Source organism: Polypterus senegalus, chromosome 6 (assembly GCF_016835505.1).
Source record: "Polypterus senegalus isolate Bchr_013 chromosome 6, ASM1683550v1, whole genome shotgun sequence".
In the NCBI taxonomy this organism is placed as follows: domain Eukaryota; kingdom Metazoa; phylum Chordata; class Cladistia; order Polypteriformes; family Polypteridae; genus Polypterus; species Polypterus senegalus.
In genome coordinates this window covers 177,979,006-178,000,902 of record NC_053159.1, presented here as the reverse complement: position 1 = coordinate 178,000,902, position 21,897 = coordinate 177,979,006, and the positions used below count along the sequence as shown (strand labels likewise).

At 40.6% G+C, this 21,897-nt stretch overlaps 1 protein-coding gene across 1 annotated transcript in view; it reads right to left on the bottom strand.

The window, feature by feature from the left end:
• The window catches only part of pdk1 (pyruvate dehydrogenase kinase, isozyme 1), a 50,539-nt gene that overhangs the window by 14,550 nt on the left and 14,092 nt on the right, over nucleotides 1-21,897 (bottom strand). The window contains exons 2-3 of the mRNA XM_039755096.1: nucleotides 12,181-12,322; nucleotides 11-82 (exon numbers count right to left, since the gene is read on the bottom strand). Coding sequence (XP_039611030.1) covers nucleotides 11-82; nucleotides 12,181-12,322 — 214 coding nt within the window. The remainder of the gene's footprint in view (nucleotides 1-10; nucleotides 83-12,180; nucleotides 12,323-21,897) is intronic.

The following is a 21,897-nucleotide window of genomic DNA, read 5'->3' as shown; positions in this document are numbered from 1 at the left end:
ATATACTTACTCATAGATTACTTTTTCATCTTCTCCACTTTTATCTTTAAAATCAAGGATTTCTTGCAGGCTTTGCATGTACCTGAAATGACAAAAAGATCACAACTTATGAGGTGGAGATTATCTACAGAGAAATAAATCTTTTAAAAATAAAGTCCTGCAGATCAGTTAAACTCAAATGTATGATCCGTTCAGGTTGGAAAAAAACCAAAACAAAGCATCCATCATTCCATTTATAGACTTTTCTTAGTTTATAATACTGTACAAAGCAGGGTTGTCATGATACTAAAATTTCTAACTTCAATGCAATACTAAGTATTACAATTTGATATCAAATACAGCAGAGATTCCCAATCGCCTACTGAGAGAGTTAAAAAAGCCAAAGTCGTGAAGATCTTGAGAAGTTCCCAAAGACGACGACACAAGACTTGCTCTTTCAACAACTGCGCCAAGAATATCCAAAATCGTAGATGAAAAGCCGTCTTAACGATGAATGTGTGCCACATGGGGTTGACGTTTTGAATTGATGATCTGCTTCTCTCCATCATTTATTGGTCAAGAGTCCAGTCTTCAATTCAAAAAGGCAAAACCCAGCATGAGACTTGGTTTCCGAGATGTTTTTAACAACAGAATTCATTCTGCTGCTACTATCATCATTTACATCATTAATAAAGTCCAGAAAACCAGTTCGAGAAGCTCCCATGCATGCCCAAGCTGCGATGCTTTCTCTTCCATGTTACACAGATCAGATGGTATGCTTATTATCATTTGCAGTTCCTCTCTTTCTTTTACCTTCCCACCATTCTGGTAAAGGTTACTGTTGACCTCATCGGTCCATAAAACTTTGCTCCAGAACCCTCCTGCCTCATCTTTGTATTTCTTTCTTTCCTTCCTGTGTATCCTTTAAGTTCATGGGTGCTGAAGAGAGGTTTGCATTACTTTTATATTTCTTCTCGTTGATGTTTTGCAATTACAATTGCACCCCTGCACCCTGTAGCCTGTCTTATTCCTGTGCTCTCAGCTGCTGTGGTCTTTCTGGAATGGCCTGCTTGTTACAAATTGCTTACACCTCCAGCTATTTCTTTCTGCCTGTCTTTTCAAAATATTCCATGTACTGCTGATTTTAGGGTGCCTACTTGTTTACCAATAGTCCTAATCATTATTTGCTTTTCTGTCATAAACAGTTCTCTACTTTCCATCTTTTTTTTCTTTGATTTCAACATCAAACTCCAAATACAAACTTCAATGACAACCCTTCACACCCTGAGCTCTTTCATGTGCTGGCAATTTAGGGACCACCTGAGCAGTTAAGAGTCACCTGTCACCTCTTGATCAGCCGGAACTGGGCGACTAAACACAAGAAATGTAATTACCCCCCAATATTATTTATCTTATATGTAAAACATTGCCCATAAAGCTGGCATTCTGTACTTTAGTATCATATTTTATGAATATTTACCAAAAACACCCATATTACATCTCACTGTCACAGTGTGTTTGCGTCTCACTGGGGACAGTGTATCCCACGCATCACAATATACTGAAATGCACATCCCCTTTACAGAGTTTGTGACGTACCCTGCACACACATGCATTAAACAGTGAATTTTATTAAACTTACTGCAGCAAACTTCATTAAAGTAATGTAATGTACCAACTCCCTCAGATCTATATTAACCTTCCTCTCTATTTGGTAATACTCTGTGCATTCACCATAATGCTCTTGCTGTAGGCCTTTGCTCTGCCATTGTTGGCCATTTTACTTCACAGAAGTCCCTTTTTTACCCATCTATACCAATGGCTCTCCTATGGATGGACGGAATGGACAGACAGACAGACAGACAGACACTTTATTAATCCCAAGGGGAAATTCACATAATCCAGCAGCAGTATACTGATACAAAGAAAGAATATTAAATTAAATCCACATAAAAGAAAGTGGTAGAAGTGATCAGTGAAATAGAGAAAAATAGAGATAAAAAGGTAAAAAGATAAAGTCATATACGGAGCTGCTGGAAATGTCACAATATATGACAGGTCTGAATTTCTCAAAATGCACAGCTGACCCTCAATACTAACCCAGAGTAGGCAGTATACAGAGAATATGATGGCTGGCCATAAATTCCAAAACAGATCATCATCTCTTCACAAACAAGCATAACCTTAAATAAATAAAACTGCTGAATAGACAACTGCAAAGAAAACAGTCGCATGTGACTTTTACAACATAAAAAGCACTTGTGAGATAAAGCGGAAGGAATCAGCAATAGTGTAACTAAAAAAAGCAAGCCTGCCTGCCTGCCAGACTGACTTAGGATAATAAATGAACTCCACAAGACTTGATGTTTGTCATCGTTTTCCTCCAGTGCTCTCGTTGGAATGCTGATAATTCTAAAAAGCAAGAAGTTAAAGATCATCAGCTTTTTCTGCAGTTTTAGAAGGTTTACTGCTTGCAGGGTAACTCGCAGTCAACTTTTTCCTGACATTAGTGGTTTCTATTCATTTCAAAAACTGCAGAGGTAAAGTGTTTATATGTATATATAAAAAAACACAACTATTAAGATTTTGAAAGATAATATATCAATAAACCAATTTAATAGGAAGTATTTGTTGGTTTAAGCAACAGTGATATTTGCCATGAAGTGACGACTGGGCTTAGGCAAAGCTGTGTGATGTCTGCTTTGAGCTTCAGCCAAGTCATTGACCGAGTAATGTGATGCACAAATGAGGACATTTCGAGAGGTATTTAAGGTGGGTGATCTTTCACACGCTTGAAGACCTTGATTTTGATGCTGACCTTGCCTTGCTGTAGCATATGCAATACAATATACAAGAAAAAACAAACCATCTCAGTATATTTGCACAGAAGGTGGAAATGCAGATCAGCCAGAACAAGAATGAGGTCATGACACTTAATGTGGACAGCCCAACACCTCTTAAGGTTGATGGAGAAAACTAACCTATGGCTGACGCTTTCAATTATCTGGGCAACATAGGAAGATATGAAGTAGGAGCAGGAAATGACACCCAGAGCAGGCTGTGCATAGCAAAGAGTGTCACCAATGTGTGGAAATCTCCACAGTACAGTACCAACACTAAGCTAAGAATGCAGCCGAGCTGGGTCTTCTCACCTCTTCTATATGGATCTCAGTATGTCATCAAGAAAGTATGGCCACCATTGCGATGAGAAGAAGATGAAGGTGGATTGGCCACATCACAAGAAGCATAGACAGTTTTTTTAATTATAATTATACTAGCAAAAATATTTACAATCCTGTTTCCAATTTTTCATTCTGGGGTGTGGACTGTTAAGGGGAAAAAATAAATTTAAAAGATTTTAGCACAAGACAGAAACAACGTGAAGAAAAGTGAGAGAGTCTGAATACTTTCTGAATGTACCGTCTATCAACTCAGTAAAAACAACAAACATGCAGATAGGTAGTAAGTTAGGAAAGAATTCTAACTTGACCACTTAGAATATATTTGGTCAACATTTATGCAAGTGTTAAGAGTCCCCACAGTCACTTTTATATTTATAAATCTCCTCAGTAAATAAATAGTAATTGGGCGTTAAAATATGCAGAAATGCGCAGGTTGCTTTTTCTTTTCATTAAGATCATGTCACATTATGTGACTTTTCTACAATTTTCAGTCATACCCTTCATTTATGAGGCAGTCACAGTGCGACGTACCCTGTGACTCGGTAAAACTACTGCATGACTTGCATCCCAAAAAATGTAACTTGATTTCTTCTTTAGTCAAACAGGCGCCTCTGTGTTTATGAGAGCTGACAACCAATGAGTGCTCATCCACAAGTACAGTGCATCTCACGTGGACCTCAAACATTAGAGAAGCTCGTCTGTCTGATGTCTCATGTTTTATATACCGTTTTATAATCCTTCATACAGCACTAGCTCCATAAGGCAGCACGTTATTGGCTATTACAAAAAAGGGCAAGCACAGCTGTGTTGAAAGGTAGGTACTCAGACACTAAATGTGACTTTCAGTCGTGTAAGTTAACATTGTTAAGCGACAACATTAGCAACTGCAGTCATCAAATCTGACATATCCAATGACCAGAAGGCATGTAATGTGACATTGGCTTTAGAGATTAAATAAAATCTGCAATTTGAGAAGGGGTGCCCAAATGTTTTCATACAACTGCATTTACACAGCACATATATATATATATATATATATATATATATATATATATATATATATATAGATATATATATATATATTTTTTTTTTTTTGTAAAATGTAAATGCAGATGAAGGTAATTGTTTCTAGGTTTCCACAAAGATTTGGTCAAAAAATATGTAGAGAATAGGATAGAATCTGTCCTTTGTGATTTTTTTTTTTTATTTAATAAATAGCCCCACTTATAACATACAGGGTCCATGGGAGCGGACACACTATTGGGCATGGTTTCCATATTTCCACAATGTAAAACCTTAACCAAGTTGATGATTTGCACAAGGTGGCAGCAAGGCAGAGGTGTGGATTCAGAAGGTAACTGTGGTTTGCAGTCTGACCTTAACCATTAGGCCATACTGCTTGTGTTTTTCTCCATGTTCAAATGAACACAGTCACCTTACTGTTGTGGTTAACAGTTTCTTTCTTCCATCACTACGTACACTATTTGAAGAATGATATGCATCCATGACACAGCTGAAGCTTAAAAACCAATGAATACACTGTGATGTCTTTTCACAGCCAGTGAAGTAACAAAGTGCTCTATAATTACTACAGCAGCAACATTTCAGACAGTAATTACCACTCAGTAAATAACAGAGTACAGTTCTCCACTACACTTAGTTTGAAATGCCATCTGTAACCAGCTATTTTTACAACATAGAAAAAAAAAAAACCTGTCAGTTAAGGGTCATGTATTTAATCCTGATATTTATGCCACACATAGGCATTGATGGTCACTCTTCATGTAATCTCACATCTAGTCCAACCACAAACTAACACGTACATCATGTAAAGCCTCACATTAAGCATGATTCAGCAAGATGGCAGTTGTGCCTGGGAGTAAAGTCAAGTGGCTTTGCTGTCAATACACCTTATTGCAGCGTACAGTGGTCTAAAATATTAACGCTTACCAGGCCCACAGTGCAACATATACACGGTATACACATATAGAAGAAGTGTAATACGGGTAAAGAAAATAAATAATCAGTAAGTGAATAGATTATTTGAAATAGATAGCAATAAATAAAGAAATCAACAGCAACAACAATATAATAAAAAAACAAACAACAATAGTAACAAATGTACTGCATATTAATAAGCTGCTAGAAGCAGATCTAAGGGCAGGATGGCAGCAGAGTTCAGAGTCCAGCCAGCCAAGGGAGCAGAACTGGTTTGGATGCTACAGATTCTTCTGCAAGATAGAAATCAAAGAGAGACACCACGGGAAGAGTGGAAGTGGTGCTTCATAACGTTATAGTCTTCGCAGATGCAACGTTTTGTAAAGAGGTCTTTAATGGAGGGAAGAGAGGTCCCACTGATCTTTTTCTGCAGTGCTAACTATGCATTGTAGGACCTCACGACCAGAGACAGACTCTTGATGGTGCCCGTGTAGAATGTGGTAAGAATGGGTGGAGGTAGGCTTGTCTTCTTCAGCTGCCAAAGAAAGCGAAGACACTGCCACGTTTTCGTCTATGGAGGTGGTGTTAATTGTCCAAGTAAGTTCAGCTGTCAAGTGCTCTTCACCAACTTTCACTGCGGAGGCCTCGATGTACAGCGGGGTGTGAATAAATTGGGCCTTCCTGAAGTCAACAATCATCTCTTTCGTCTTGTTCACAATTTAGGGACAGATCGTTGCACTTGCACGTGTCCACCAATTGTCATACATCCATTCTGTAAGCTGAATCATCTCCATTGCTGATGAGACCCAGTATTGATGTGTCATCAACAAAGTTAATTAGTGTGCAATTGTGAATCAGCAGAGTCCACAGAAGAGGGCTGAGTACACAGCCTGGGGGGCACCAGTGCTCAGCATGATGTTACTGGAGATGGCGTTTCCAACATGGACTCTCTTAGGTCTTTCTGTCAGGAAATCCAGGATCCAGTTGCATAGGAACACGTTATAGACTAGTGTCCCAACTTTCTCATGAGCTTCTCGGGGATGACAGTGTACTGAAGTCAATGAAAAGTATACTAGTATAAGTCACTCTTTTGTCTAGATGGGACAGGGCCATCACATACAGTGCAGTCATACATCCACATATTCCACATGTAATAAACAGGGAAACACTACGAAAGGTTGAAATTAAATAAACTGTGAACGAACCAAGACGTTTGAAGCAAACTAACCATTCTAAACCCTCCTAGCATTCATCTTAACTTTAAATGAAGTTCCTCTCTCCATATATTAAAATCCTAAATATCCACTCAGACACTGTCAAAGGCTGTGTGTGCCTTACACCTTCACCTACCTATTAAAATTCCGTACACTACTGCTCCAATGTTTTGATTAAGTGAACATCCACATCATGGAAAAGGCAGCTTAACATTACATGAGTAAGTAGTAACAGCAACTGTGGTGTTTAAAAGCAGGTGTCAATTTGAAAAATAAAAATTATCCAGCCTTTCTTAAAACAAACACAGAGACAAATATTGATTGCCACTATAAAAGCATCGTTTAGAAACAAGAGACTGGCGATGCTTTACCATGCTATAAACTGAGCTGGACTACAAAAAGCATTTCCATGAGGTCACGTCTCTGACTAATTTAGAAGCAGCCCTTGCCAATTGGCAGAACCAACAAAAGGACTTGCTCAAGATGGATACACATTCGAAAGGATGTTTTTCTTGACACTTTCAAGATTCCTAACAGCAGGAGTTATTGGTGCCTCCACTGTGCTTCTGTAAATAAATTCTGCCAGCACTGCACTCACTGTATGCGCTCTAGAACTTTATTTTTTTCAGTTTAAAAGAGAAAATTGTACAAGCAGCAAAATATTGAGCAGGGATGTAGTGTGCAAAATAGGTTTCAGATTTAAATTGATAATTAAATCACAATGTGACTCTGAACAAGTCACTTGATGTATAAGGAGAGAAGAAAAAAAATATATACATTACCAGTTAAAGGTTTTAGAACACCTCAGTTTTTTCAGGTTTTATGGAAATGCACTCTGCTAAATGTCTTAATTTTTCATGAAATCAAGGCACAGCACAATGAATCATCAAGTGTACAAAGTCTTATTCAAATTTTTGATTCATCAAAGTAGCCACATTTTGCTGAAGTAACAGCCACACAGTGGCATTCTTTCTATAAGGGAAATCAAATACTGGTCAGAAAGATCTACCCAACACTGTTGCAGAAGTTCCCACAAATATGTTGTGCTTGTAAGTTGCTTTCCTTTCAACCATCTGCAGTAGTCCTCAGCCAGTATTTCAAGGCCCTGTATTGTCCTTTAAGGAATGGCTTTCTTACTGCCACTTGCCCTGTCAAACCTGCAGCACCAAGTCTCCTCTTCACAGTAGAAACTGACACTTGCTTTTGTCGACCTGCACTGTTAAGCGGTGAGAGCACTGTTGAAGCTCTTGTGCTATGAGGCGCCTGTGATCACATAAGCTGGTGATCCTCAGAAACTTGTCTTCCGATTGGCTGGTGACGTTTGGTCTGCCAGATCTCTTACTATCCAAGTTTCTTCTAGTTTCCAATTGCCTTTGGATTGTGTAGGACACCATTATACTCACTGACACTTTGATTTACTCTCAAAAGTATCCTGTGCTACTGCCTCTGCATGGGATTTTCCAGCTGCACAACAGCGCAAAGGAAAACACTTCAGCAGATCGTACAGGCTGCCCAGCAGATCATTGGCTGTTCTTTACCCACTCTGGATGAACTGCACAGCTCTCGCTGCCTCCGGAAAGCAGAAAACATCTTGAAAGACTCCTCATACCCTACTCATGACAAGTTCCAACAATGAATGAAGCCTTGGTAAAGCGGGTTAATGGCGGCGCACGTAGTTGCAGCAGCTCGGTGTCCCACTAGTCGGTGTTGTGTTTGGATGTTTTTGTACGTCTTGTGCTTTGTTTTGTGTACAGTCAGTCAAGCGAATAACATCTTCAGCCGAAATGATCTCCTTAAGATCGGAGTGAGTTACCGTGTGAGTGTGACTATCGAATTTATCCGCTTGCACAAAATACCGGAGGAAATAGCGAGGAGACCGGGCGCTCTGTGGATTACTATCCCGGCGGGGAGGAGGCGCAGGCGGCGTCGAGAGAGAAGGAGGAAGCGAGGCTGCCGGGCTGGCGTGCTAACCAGGCTAAGGAGGCAGCCACTTAGACCACCGCTCCCTAGTCTATTCCTCTCGAATGCCAGAGCCCTGGCGAACAAGATGGACGAGCTAAGGTTACAAATAACAGCGAATAACCACATCAAAGACTCATGCATCCTTCTGATCACCGAGTCCTGGCTGCATCAATCCATTCCGGACTCGGCTACTGAGCTAGCAGGCTACACCGCACAGCGCCAGGACCGAACTGAGGACTCCGGTAAGAGAAAAGGAGGGGGAATCTGCTTGTATGTGAATAACAGTTGGTCTACTAACGCAGTGATCACAAACTGTCACTGTTCACCGGACATAGAATATCTGACTGTTAAATGCAGGCCCATCTACCTTCCAAGGGAGTTCACCGTCATCATAATAACAGCGGTTTACATACCACCAGATGCTAATGCTAACGTGGCGATAACACTTCTGCATACAAACATTAGCAACAAACTGAGCAAATACCCGGACGCTGTACACATCATAGCTGGGGATTTTAATCATGCAGATTTAAAAACAGTAATCCCTAATTTCCACCAGCAAGTAAAGTGTGCCACCAGGGGTGATAACACTCTGGACAAAGTTTACTCAAACATCAAGAAGGGCTACAGGGCCAGACCTCTACCACACCTGGGCCAGTCTGACCATTTGTCCCTGCTCCTAATTCCTGTATATGCCACCATCAGGAAAACCGCGTCGGCCATCACAAAGACTGTTACTACATGGCCAGAGGGTGCCTCTCAACAGCTGCAGGATTGCTTTGATAAAACCAACTGGAACATCTTCGAACATCAAGACCTGGAAATATTCACGGACAGTGTCCTCTGTTACATCAAACACTGCATAGACACTGTCACAGTGGACAAACATATCCGGGCTTACCCCAACCAAAAGCCCTGGATGACCCGGGAAGTCCGGCAGCTGTTAAAGGAGAGGAATAACGCCTTCAGGTCCGGTAACAGGGACCACTACAGTATGACGAGAGCCAACCTGAAAAGAGGCATCAGGGAGGCCAAGGCGGATTACAGGAGGAGAATTGAGAACCACCTGGAAAGCAAGAACAGCCGGCTTGTGTGGCAGGGTGTCCAGAAGCTGATGAACTACAAGACCAACCTAGGCGCTGCTGAAGGTGACCTAGTACTGGCAGAGGAGCTGAACATCTTCTTCACCCGTTTTGAGGTCACTGCACCGGATGCTTTAGAGGCACGGCAACACCACACAGCCCACTGTAGTACCATCATCAATCTGGAGGAACATGAAGTGAGGCGCACCCTGCGGGCCGTAAACCCGAGGAAGGCGGCTGGTCCCTTGCTTTAAATTTAAACCTCTGCTTACCATTTCACTGCATTGCAAACATTATTGTGCCCTGAAATGGGGGTTTGGGTATGTCAAAAAAGCATTGTCGTTTCTACATAGTGTGATGCAAACGTATGCTAACCCCCTCAAATGAAAGCCTGCAATGTGGACTTTAATCACATCTGAATTGTTTGATTTGTAATTTTAAACTGTGAAACGGAGGGGTAAATCAAGGAAAAATGGGTCTTTGTCCCACACATGGTGGAAGGCACTTTACAAATTGTGACGCCTGCCACTGCCCTGGTGTACTGTGGCTCCTTCCATGCCTCACTGCCTGTACCACCTCACATCTCATTTGATGTTCTCACTTTCCGTAACGCCGAACCAAGCCAGGTCCTCAAGGACACTTTCCAGTGGCCATGCACCTAGTACGGCAAATTTTAGCAGGGGAGAGGCGCCTCCAGAATGTTTGCGAGTAAGTGTTCTCCACTGGCTCCTTTCACGTGCAGGCGCACACTGCAGCATAGCACTTTTCCCCTCAAACTTCTACCATCTTTATAATCTGCATTTTAGTTCTGAAAGATTTTGCTTTATGACATTTTGGGCAAATAGTATTAATTACTTTATAAAAACATTAACTTAACTACAGTACATGTAAAATACCTAAGCATGTGTAGGGAGGTTGCACAATGACTTCCACAGCAGTCTAGGGCTGGGGTTCCCAAACTTGTGGACGTCAAGTACCACCTGAGGTTAAGTGAGTTGCATTGCGTACCACCCGCACCTTGTTGAAAGGGAGAGTTAGAGCTGTAAGGGGGAGTTCGGCTCTAGACCGCCCTGAAATCTGAATAAAAGTTAAAGAATTGGAAGAAATCATGCAGAAAATGAATGAAAAAAATTTGTGCATGTACATAAATTGATAAATTCCGCCCCGAAACTAAATCCGGCCTGTATGTGACGCAGTTACCGAAGACGAAATGGTATCGGCTTTGTGCTTAGATCTAGTGACTACGATGTGATACAGCGGCAGTGCACGTATAACAACAAACACGAGCGGTTTCTGTGAGGCAGAGTTACCGAAGACTAAAAAGTGTCTGCGTTGTGCTTTCATTAAGTGACCAAAAGCTCAAACAGTGAAGAAGTAGAAGTTGACTTCCGCGAAACGGAATTATGGTAGCATTAAATGAACTAAATACTGATTCGAATAATAGGTTTTATTTATTCAGATGACGAAATTTCACACCACACTAAATTTGTGAATCCACGTATTATTGTATTTAAACAGTTTCATTGGTTTTTGCTCACAACAGGCTTGTCATAAAGGGTTTTGCAGAGATAAATTAAATTTTAGGGACCGCGATGCGTACCGCCTGAAAAGGCTCCGCGTACCACAGTTTGGGAACCACTGGTCTAGGGGACTGGCATTTGAACTTGTATATACACCTTAGTATGTTTCATGCTGACTTTGTTTGGTTGTCAAATCCTTAGGAAACTACTATATTTTGAAACCCAGAATTTTCAAAGCTAGCACCAAAGGCATACCCTATATTATAATTAAACAGATTATTCTTGCAAGTTAACGGCAACACTAGCAAATATGAACTGAATTCATTTCACAGGCTGAGCCTTAGTAGAAATACAAGTCAGTTCAATTGATATTAATATTGCAGATAAAATTTTGACTGTATCTTAATACTTATCTAAAATGGATCCACTACTAGCTTCTTCCAAAGGTAGAACTCGAGAAACTTGCCGGAATTTGCTTGTTCACACAATGTTAAAAAGCATAGGCTTCCATCTTGCAGAACAAACGATTTAGAGACACACTTTAACACAACCTTATTTTTGCTTAGAGTTTCCACTAAATACGCGTCATATGCCTTCAGTTTCACTTCTGTTGCTCCCTCACCTGGAAAACAGCAGCTTTGAAGTAGACACCTCCTGGCTAGGTCCAGTGGCAACTTGGCTCAATAATTTCCCCCTTAAATTCATCATAGTTAAACCATGTTTCCCTAGATTTGCTCATTTGCATCAATGTCTTTGGGTTTAATGAACTGCCATCGTGACATTTTGCACAGTTAAAGTGGAATATTTGGAGCACTCTTCACACATATGCAGATCTGGTAAAATCTAAGTATTATACAAGAGGCTGACCTGAAAAACAACAAGGTCAATTTACCCTGAATATACGACTCTGGACTTTGTGCACACATGCCCTCAATTCAGTAATTTATTGGCTTATTACTGGGATGGAAGTGTGAAAAGCTCTAGTTTCCATATCTACTGCTTACAATACCTAATGATTAACTCACCTTTTAACAAAGCACACCCAACATTGTTAAGACAACATCATCTGAGTGCTCTGCAAAGTCTGAAACTCAGTCCAAAGCTCTACCATAAATTTGCATTCATAAGTCATGTTCCATAGCTACCGAGAAAACCCTTAGGTTATTTTTATTTTGCATAATGTTTTCATAGCAGCAAATTTTCAGACATTATCTCCACGCAATGTTGCAATGCACAGAACAGATCGTGAGAACACAAAGTGCTTTCTGTCAACACACCTACAGTGCAAAAACATGGGGCTTACCAGCTCTGAACCAGTCTGACCGATGGAGTCTTTAGCAGGTTATCCGGAAGCAAATTGATTTCCTTCATGATGTTTGCCAGTCTGACAGGAAGCTCTTGTCTGAGAAACATGAAAGATGTCCTTTCACAAGCATTCTCGGATCCTAAAACACAAAGAGGGACAAAATTTATGATAAAATGTACATGGTGGATGCTCTTAAATATCTGCCTCACATTAAAATCTGTAACTCTTGCCCAGTGCCTACAGAGGACTCAGATACCTTGACTTTCTGCACACTTTATATTGTACATTTAATTTTAAACAGGTGGCTGAGTTTGGTTTAATACTCCTTAATAGGTGGGGAACGACTGAAAAGTATTAGGATAGGCAGAATTTCCCAGTTGGGGCTGGGTGGTCTTTTGGCCTTAAAACCCTGTAGATTTTGTTTTTTTGGTTTTTTTTTTTGGTTTGGTTGTTTTTTTTCTGTACTCTTAGCCATCTCACCTTATCATAGGACTCATCTTTGGAGACACACTATACAATATTACAGAAGGACTCTACTTGTCTAATGATATATTTTTGTTATGTTAGCTTGCATTGATTTCTTTATTTTTTTACTTGTGATACTAAAGTATTTTGTTTTTTCTTTTTCTTGTATTTGTTTGACATCTTATAAAGCACTCTGAGCTACACTCTGACATGTCACCCTGTGTATAAAAATGAGCTACAGAAGTAAATGGTGTTGTTCGTGAAGCATGATTCATCACTCAAGAGAACACATTCCACTGCTTCTAAAGTCCAATAGCATTGTACTCTAAACCACTCTATCCAACACCTGGCACTGCCCATCTTGATCTTAGCTGCTTGGTCATGGACACCCATTTCATGGAGCTCCCAACACACAGTTCTTGTGCTGATGTTGCTTCCAGGGACAGTTTGGAACTCTGTTGTGAGTGATGATACAAAGGAGAGGTGATTTTTACATGCCATGTGCTTCTAACGCGGTGGCTCTGCTCTGTAAGTGTGCATGGTCTACAACAACAACAACATTTATATAGCACATTTTCATACAAACAGTATCTCAAAGTGCTTTACATATTAAAGAAAAGAAAAATGAAAGACACAATTATAAAACAAAATAAATCAACATTAATTAACATCGAATAAGAGTAAGGTTCAATGGCCAGGGAGGACAGAAAAAACAAAAAAACTCCAGATGGCTGGAGAAAAAATAAAATCTGTAGGGATTCCAGACCATTAGACCGCCCAGTCCCCTCTGGGCATTCTACCTAACATAAATGAAACAGTCCTCTTTGGATTTAGGGTTTTCACGGAACGGCTTGATGATGATGATGGTCACGTAGACTTCTGCCTTTTAATCCGTCCATCATTGTTGGAGCATCTACTACTAGATGCTAGTAGATCTACTATTTCACAGCTGAGCTGTTGTCATAGCTTACACCCCACAATAACAGCACTTACACTGGACCAGGGCAGACCTAGCAGAGCAGAAATTTCAAAAATTGACTACTGGCAAAGGTGACATCCAATGACATTTAAAATCACTGAGCTCTTTAGTACAACCCAGTGTTTGTCAATGGAGATTTTATGGCTGTGTGCTTGATTTATATGCAGCTGTTAACAATGAAACACGTATACTTAATTTGGAGGGGTGTCCACTTATTACTGGCCACAAAGCACATTAGATATTAAATTCCATGGATCTAACATGAAGACTGACACACAAACACGGCACATTTGTTAAATCAAGACTTGCCTGCATAAGTCTCACTTCAATAAGCCTAGTTACTATCGAGGCTCAGTTAGTTCCACAAATGCAAATTATACATGATGATATACATAAAAGAATCTGTAGCTGCTAAAAAAAAAAAACAAAAAAAAAACTGTTGCCATATTGATGCAGTTTACTCTGATGTCACCCTACATGACTTTTCCTTCAAGTTACCTTAAGAAAAAAAATCACCATGAGTTATAACAACAACAACATTTATTTATATAGCACATTTTCATATAAACAATGTAGCTCAAAGTGCTATACAAAATATAACAGAGAAAGTCATAAGAAAAGAAAATCAATTAAGATTAGGCAATAAATAACAACGAAACAAGTCAAATGGTCGGGAGGACAGAAAAAACTAAATCCAGTTAGGATTGAGAGGGAAAAAAAAAAATCAGCAGGGGTTCCAAAGCCAAAAGACCACCCAGCCCCCACTGGGCATTCTACCCAACATGAATGTTCTTAAACCAAACCTCTTAGTTTCCATGCTTCACATTTGATTTGATGATGTTGGTCTCGTAGACAGCTGAGACACCCACATTCGTTCCATCATCTCTGGGGGCAGGATGCTGTCTTGATCAGGTGGTGGTGACGCAGATCGCCACCACAGAAGAATCAGATGAGACAGCGGAGAATAGTGGGGATTAGTACAGATTGCGAATCCCTGAACAAAATGACAATTCTATACCCATATAGTATATTAGGAATATAACTAAAGTGTATCTACAAAAAAGCTGTATTAAAATTATCAGCTTTTAGCCTTTTTTTTTAATGATCCACATTATTAGCTTAGTGAATTGTTATTAGTAAAATATTCCAGATTTTAAGTTCATAACAGCAAACAGCTCCCACACCATTTCTTTTAAGGTTGGCTCATGGAATTATAAACAGACCTCCAATCGAAGAATTAAGGTTACGACTTGGAATGTTGGGGAAAGGCATTCCAAAACATATAGGGTGGTCCAGATCTAACTATGCAATTTTCATTACACTATAACTTATTAAGTTTATCACATAGAAAATCATCCGAAAAATCCCGGACCATCGAGAAGTGTGCAAACTGATGACACGAAGAATAGTCTTTGCGCCGAACTGGAATCGTTCCTGCATAAATCAAAGACATCCAGACGATCTGGATCTGCATAATTAGACCACCCTGTGGAAAACAGCAGATTTTTAACACTTTATAAACGATTACTAGAATTTTAAAGTCAATTCTGAATGACACAGTTAACCAATGTAACAACGCTAAGACTGGTGAGATGTTGTCAGATTTTTTTTTTCCTAGTTAAGATTCTGGTTGCTCCGTTCTGCGCTTACTGCAAATGATTGATGTCTTTCCTTAGTCCTGTTAGGAGTGCATTATAGTAATCTTGTCGACTAGAAAACAAAAGCGTGAATCAATTTTTCAGCGCCTTGTAAAGTTAGAAAAGGTCTAACTTCTGCTAAGTTTTTTTTGCTTTTGCTCAAGTGAAAAAATGCTGTCCTCATAATCTGGTTAACGTGATTTAAAATTAAGGCTGGAGTCAGTGATTATAGGCAATTGGAGAACAGGCCTCTTAATATCAGTTGTGTGCTGCAAAACTCCAGTGACTCAGCAGCAGGGCACTCAACTGCCATCCTGCGTATCACTCTTGTAGATTGGGGAGTTTAATCGTCATTCACACATAGCACTTGTTTCCTACCAACTCCATATGTGGCTTTGTTTAGTTGATCACAAGTGAATTTTATGTGAACTTATTATTTTTATATGGTGTTGTCAGTTAAGGAAAGGACAAGACTCAAAAGAAACACTGAATTGCCAACCAGGCCACCCCATTTACTTGAAAGGCAAAAAAGGATTTAAAATTAACAGGCGCATGAGTTAATAAAAGCCAAGTTTAGCCATTGGCTTAAAAACAACAGGCTCTGGAAGGCGGCCCAGTCACAAGGTTGGAGCTCTGTAAGGTGGTGAACTCATCCCTTGAATGAAATGCCACCTTTCGGGAGCACCTTGGTTTTATAGCTCCTGGGCTTGAAGGGGCACGGTCAGTTGCCCCCAGTGTGCATCTTCTTAGAGCTGTGGGTGATAAAACAAATACGAGAGTTAGCGATCACACCCCCCTGTGTCATGGAGTGGTAGAGCTTACATCAGATGAGCTCAGAAGGTGACCCTTGAACGCACATCTGCTACAATGGAGACTGTCAAATTTCCAACTGAAAATGTATCCCATAATGCATAGTATTTCCTATAATTGGATTGGTCTTCACACCTCTCACAAACCACTCCAGACTTCACATGGTACTGCACCAAGACTAAAGTATCTTGGGTCTGGTTGTTTTTTTCTGCACTACAGTGTGATTGGCATGTTCACATCTGCCTAAACTAACTAGACTATGTGGGAAATTACTCCAGACATTGAAAGAAACACTCCAAACAAACTACAGCACATCACTTTGTCCACATTTTGTTGTGTTACAGCCTTATTCCAAAATGGATTAAATTCATTTTTTTCCTCAGAATTCTACACATAACACCCCATAATGACAACGTGAAAAAAGTATCCTTGAGATTTTTGCAAATTTATTAAAAATAAAAAAACTGAGAAAGCACATGTACATAAGTATTCACAGCCTTTGCCATGAAGCTCAGAATTGAGCTCAGGTGCATCCTGTTTTCCCTGATCATCCTTGAGATGTTTCTGCAGCTTCATTGGAGTCCACCTGTGGTAAATTCAGTTGATTGGACCTGATTTGGAAAGGCACACACCTGTTTATAGAAGGTCCCACAGTTGACAGTTCATGTCAGAGCACAAACCAAGCATGAAGTCAAAGGAACTGTCTGAAGACCTCCGAGACAGGATTGTCTCGAGGCACAAATCTGGGGAAGGTTACAGAAAAATTTCTGCTGCTTTGAAGGTCCCAATGAGCACAGTGGCCTCCATCATCTGTAAGTGGAAGAAGTTCGAAACCACCAGGACTCTTCCTAGAGCTGGCCGGCCATCTAAACTGAGCGATCGGGGGAGAAGGGCCTTTGTCAGGGAGGTGACCAAGAACCCAACGGTCACTCTGTCAGAGCTCCAGAGGACCTCTGTGGAGAGAGGAGAACCTTCCAGAAGAACAACCATCTCTGCAGCAATCCACCAATCAGGCCCGTATGGTAGAGTGGCCAGACGGAAGCCACTCCTTAGTAAAAGGCACATGGCAGCCCGCCTGGAGTTTGCCAAAAGGCACCTGAAGGACTCTGAGACCATGAGAAACAAACTTCTCTGGTCTGATGAGACAAAGATTGAACTCTATGGTGTGAATGCCAGGCGTCACATTTGGAGGAAACCAGGCACCGCTCATCACCAGGCTAATACCATCCCTACAGTGAAGCATGGTGGTGGCAGCATCATGCTGTGGGGATGTTTTTCAGCGGCAGGAACTGGGAGACTAGTCAGGATAAAGGGAAAGATGACTGCAGCAATGTACAGACACATCCTGGATGAAAACCTGCTCCAGAGCTCTTGACCTCAGACTGGGGCGACAGTTCATCTTTCAGCAGGACAATGACCCTAAGCACACAGCCGAGATATCAAAGGAGTGGCTTCAGGACAACTCTGTGAATGTCCTTGAGTGGCTCAGCCAGAGCCCAGACTTGAATCCACTTGAACATCTCTGGAGAGATCTTAGAATGGCTGTGCACCAACGCTTCCCATCCAACCTGATGGAGCTTGATAGGTGCTGCAAAGAGGAATGGGCGAAACTGGCCAAGGATAGGTGTGCCAAGCTTGTGGCATCATATTCAAAAAGACTTGAGGCTGGAATTGCTGCCAAAGGTGCATCGACAAAGTATTGAGCAAAGGCTGTGAATACTTATGTACATGGGATTTCTCAGTTTTTTTTATTTTTAATAAATTTGCAAAAACGTCAAGTAAACTTTATTCATGTTGTCATTATGGGGTGTTATGTGTAGAATTCGGAGGAAAAAAATGAATTTAATCCATTTTGGAATAAGGCTGTAACATAACAAAAGGTGGAAAAAGTGATGCGCTGTGAATACTTTCTGGATGGACTGTAGGTGTGAAAATGCCTTTAAAGCATACAGTTTGATGCCATCCTGATTGAAGCACAGTGTGCTCATGGGCAAATTTCAAACACAGACTTCACACATTTGTTCTCATACCAAAGTTTCTTCTTTAGTAAGAGAGCAGACGGGTGGAAAATTTATTTGAGCTTGAAACAACAGTCCACGGTTGATATAAATGTTACTTCAGTTGTAGAATCTTAACTGCTGTAGTTGAACTGTGACACAATACTGAAGATACACCACAAGATACCAAATATCGACCATATTCTGGATCACCATGTCCAGCAAAGAAAAGTTTGTTGCTTTTGCCCTCTGCCCTTCCTTGTTAATGAAGATAAAGACAAAGCACATGCATTAATTAAATGCTGGATCTTTTATTCTACTACCCAGTTGGAAAAGAATCACAAAGGTGAAGCAGGCCCATCCATCTCAGTAAGCAAATGATTTGTGAATAAGTAATCTTTATTACTGAGGCTTAGATTAAGGTTTTTAATTGTGCATATATATATTAGGTTATTTATTTACTAGGGATTAGGGAGATCTAAATTAAGTTTAAATATATGGATATTCTATAAAAGTCAGATGCCTAATGATTAATTGCACAGGGACTGCAATCTGGGACACACCAATGGTTCTTATTGAGACCCTGGGAATGACAGACTGCCGGTCAGTGCTGATATTCTAGAATTATGAAAACAATTAGACAACAAAGCATGTAGATCATCTTACTATGGCTTCCAACAAAGATGGCAAAAATATGTGCAAGAAGGAGCGGTTTGGGGTAACAGTGAGCCATGCCCACCCTCACCTATGGTTATGAGCTCTGTGTAATTACCAAAAGTATAAATAAGATTAAGAGTGGGGCAGCACGGTGGTGCAGTGAGTAGCGCTGCTGCCGCCTCACAGTTAGGAGACCCGGGTTTGCTTCCTGGGTTCTCCCGTGTCTGTGCGAGTTTCCTCCCACAGTCCAAAGACATGCAGGTTAGGTGCATTGGCAATTCTAAATTGTCCCTATAGTGTGCGTGTGTGTGCATGCCCTGCCTGGGGTTTGTTTCCTGCCTTGCACCCTCAGTTGGCTGGGATTGGCTCCAGCAGACCCTCGTGACCCTGTAGTTCGGATATAGCGGGTTGGATAATGGATGGATGGATAAGATTAAGAGTGCATGTGACGAAACTGAAGTCTCTGTACAGGGTTTCTGGACCCATTCTCCATTGTAGGGTGAGGAATTGGCAATTGAGATAAAACTACAAGTACACCTGGCTATTTACTTGGATAGAGGAGTTGCCGAGTTGATTTGGACATGTACTTAGGATGCCCTCTGGGCACCTCCCATATGGGGTGCACAACCCCTTGTGAAAAAACACAAGGGAAGAATCAGGACTTACTGAATTGATTACATCTCAACTGGGATCATCTGGAAATTTCCCAGGAGGAGTTGAAAGAAGTTGCTCATGCTGGTCTGTGTCACTTTGGATGCTGCCATGCCATCATGACCCTCACCATTAGGAGAAGTGAAATAAGGACCCCTTTTCACAATGCACCATTCATTTTAAAACTAGAGCACCGTTTGTAATTCTGCATTCCTGTGGACTGTCTAATGTGGCGATTCATCGAAGGGGGTTCTGCTGATGTTGTTCAATATGATTGCCTACTGACTGCATACATTTTCCTATCTATTGGTCTACTTTCCCTATGCTGATTTGAAATCGAGTATGATAAATGCTGACATAAATGTTAAGACAGATGAGCGGTTACCATCTTTAACATCATTGTATTTCCCTGGAGTGGGTTGTGGTGGAGCATGACAATCATTACCCCAAGCAGCATTTTGCACTTCCTCCTTTGCAATTACAAGGCACCATCAGGTCAATCAAATGAGCCCCAAAATCATCTCCCAAGGGTCATCCTAACTCCATGAACAAATAATCTCAACTAGCACCTTTTGCATCAATTCTACTCTGAGGTTCACCTCAATGAGTCCTGTACTGTTTCACCGAGAGTGAGCCAAGTGACACTGCGCAACGGATATTCTTGTGCTCATCTCAAGCACAACTCTCATGGACAATGTAGCAGTGTGAAAAGAGGACATACTGTACCTCACACTCTGCAACTAAAGTCTGGTATGTAAAAACTGCTGACATGGCACAGATTCTTTGGTCACTCTGATGATGACCTCTACCCTCACTCATGAGCATGACTTTTTGTCTATGATTTAACTGCCACACTGACTAAAACACTCAGCACAAATGTGTGCCGACAAAAGCATGTGGTGATAAATGCATGCAGGAAATGTGTGAAGTGGCAGTGAGTGCAGCTAGAGGGTCAATCTTTCAGTCTGAGACAGTTGCTGACTTGTTGTGGAGGAAACTGCAAGAATTTAAATTACGGAACATCTTAAGAAGAAGAAAAAAAAAAAACACACAAAAAAGTGTTATTAGGTTTAAGTTTTATGATGATGTGCTTACATGTACTTCCCTTCTAGAGGAGTGAAAATCTAGATAAGTTTGGCAGTACTATTGGTTAATATCAACATATGGACAGGTGCCACTTTTAGACTTTTTGTGAAGAACTGCAGCTAATGTGGCACTATAAATAGAAGACTACAGGTACTTTTTTTATATACATGGCTTTGTGGTTTCTCTTATAGCACATATAAGCATAGGAGACGGTTTACAAGCTCAAATAGTGCCATTTGTCAGTTGGACCAGGGGTTGGCGCGGTCACCTGACCCTCAAAGCAGAGGCTTATCTTCATTCCTACATCATTTAGTTAGATCAGTTCCATGTCAGATCACATTCATACCTCATGGAAACTACTCCAGGGTTTACTTGGTACCGCACCGATACCACCCCTTCCAAAGGGTCTCCGTCTGGTTGTTTTGGTTTGCACCCAAGTGCACTTGCTGTGTTAACATCTACCTAAACAAGCAGGATGATATCAGGGAAATTATACCAGAGCTTGAAAAAGCTTCACCAAAACAAACTAGTTGTGAAAATGCCTTTACATTACATAATATATCTATAAGCCAGGGGTCGTCAAGTCCAGCTCTGGAGGACCACTGTGGTTGCAGGTTTTCATTCTAACCTTTTTTTTTTTTTTTTTAAAAATGAGTGCCCTGTTTGTGCTGGTAATTAACTTGTTGTGAATTCATTTTAATTGAATTGCTTTTTTAAGATTAGTTTCCCTGAATTTCTTCCTCGTTCCTCTGAATTACTTTGTTTCTTTCCTTAAATGGCATCCAAACAGAAATGAAATGTGAAGCGAGTGAACCAACAGAAGACCAACTAAGTCAGGGCCTCAAACTCAAACCAATTTCACTCCAACCAGTTGCTTAATTAGGCACAGAGTCTTGTCGTCAATTAAATCCGATCTTTAGTTCGATGGCTTGTTGCTGCTCTTGTGGTGCATTAGCAGACATTTCCAAAATTGTTGATTTCCTCTTTCTAAAAGCAGCACTGTCAAAATGTTTTGTGGACCTGAGCAGATCAACGTTCCTTCATCTTTCTTTATTTTCAGATATTGCAAGATGGACACCAGTTGTTTTGGCTCATTTTGTATCTCATTATTGTTTGGCTGCTAATGAAGGAAAAAGAAACAATTACGGGGTCTGAGTCTTCAAGAGCAAGTCAAATAAAATTAGTTCAAGAGAAGTTGATTAGCAGCAAAAACAAGTAACTCATTAAGAAAAGGGTTGGAATGAAAACCTGCAGCCACAGTGGTCCTCCAGGACCGGCGTTGGTGAGCCCTGATCTAAGCTGTAAGGAAACAGTAAAAAGCTCCACAAAACAATTACTAATCTTTTCTTATTGTGCATGGCAAGTCGTTCTTCTTTAGAATACAGTAGAGAGAACAAGAATTGAGGAGAGCAGTATTACAAGGGAGTATAAT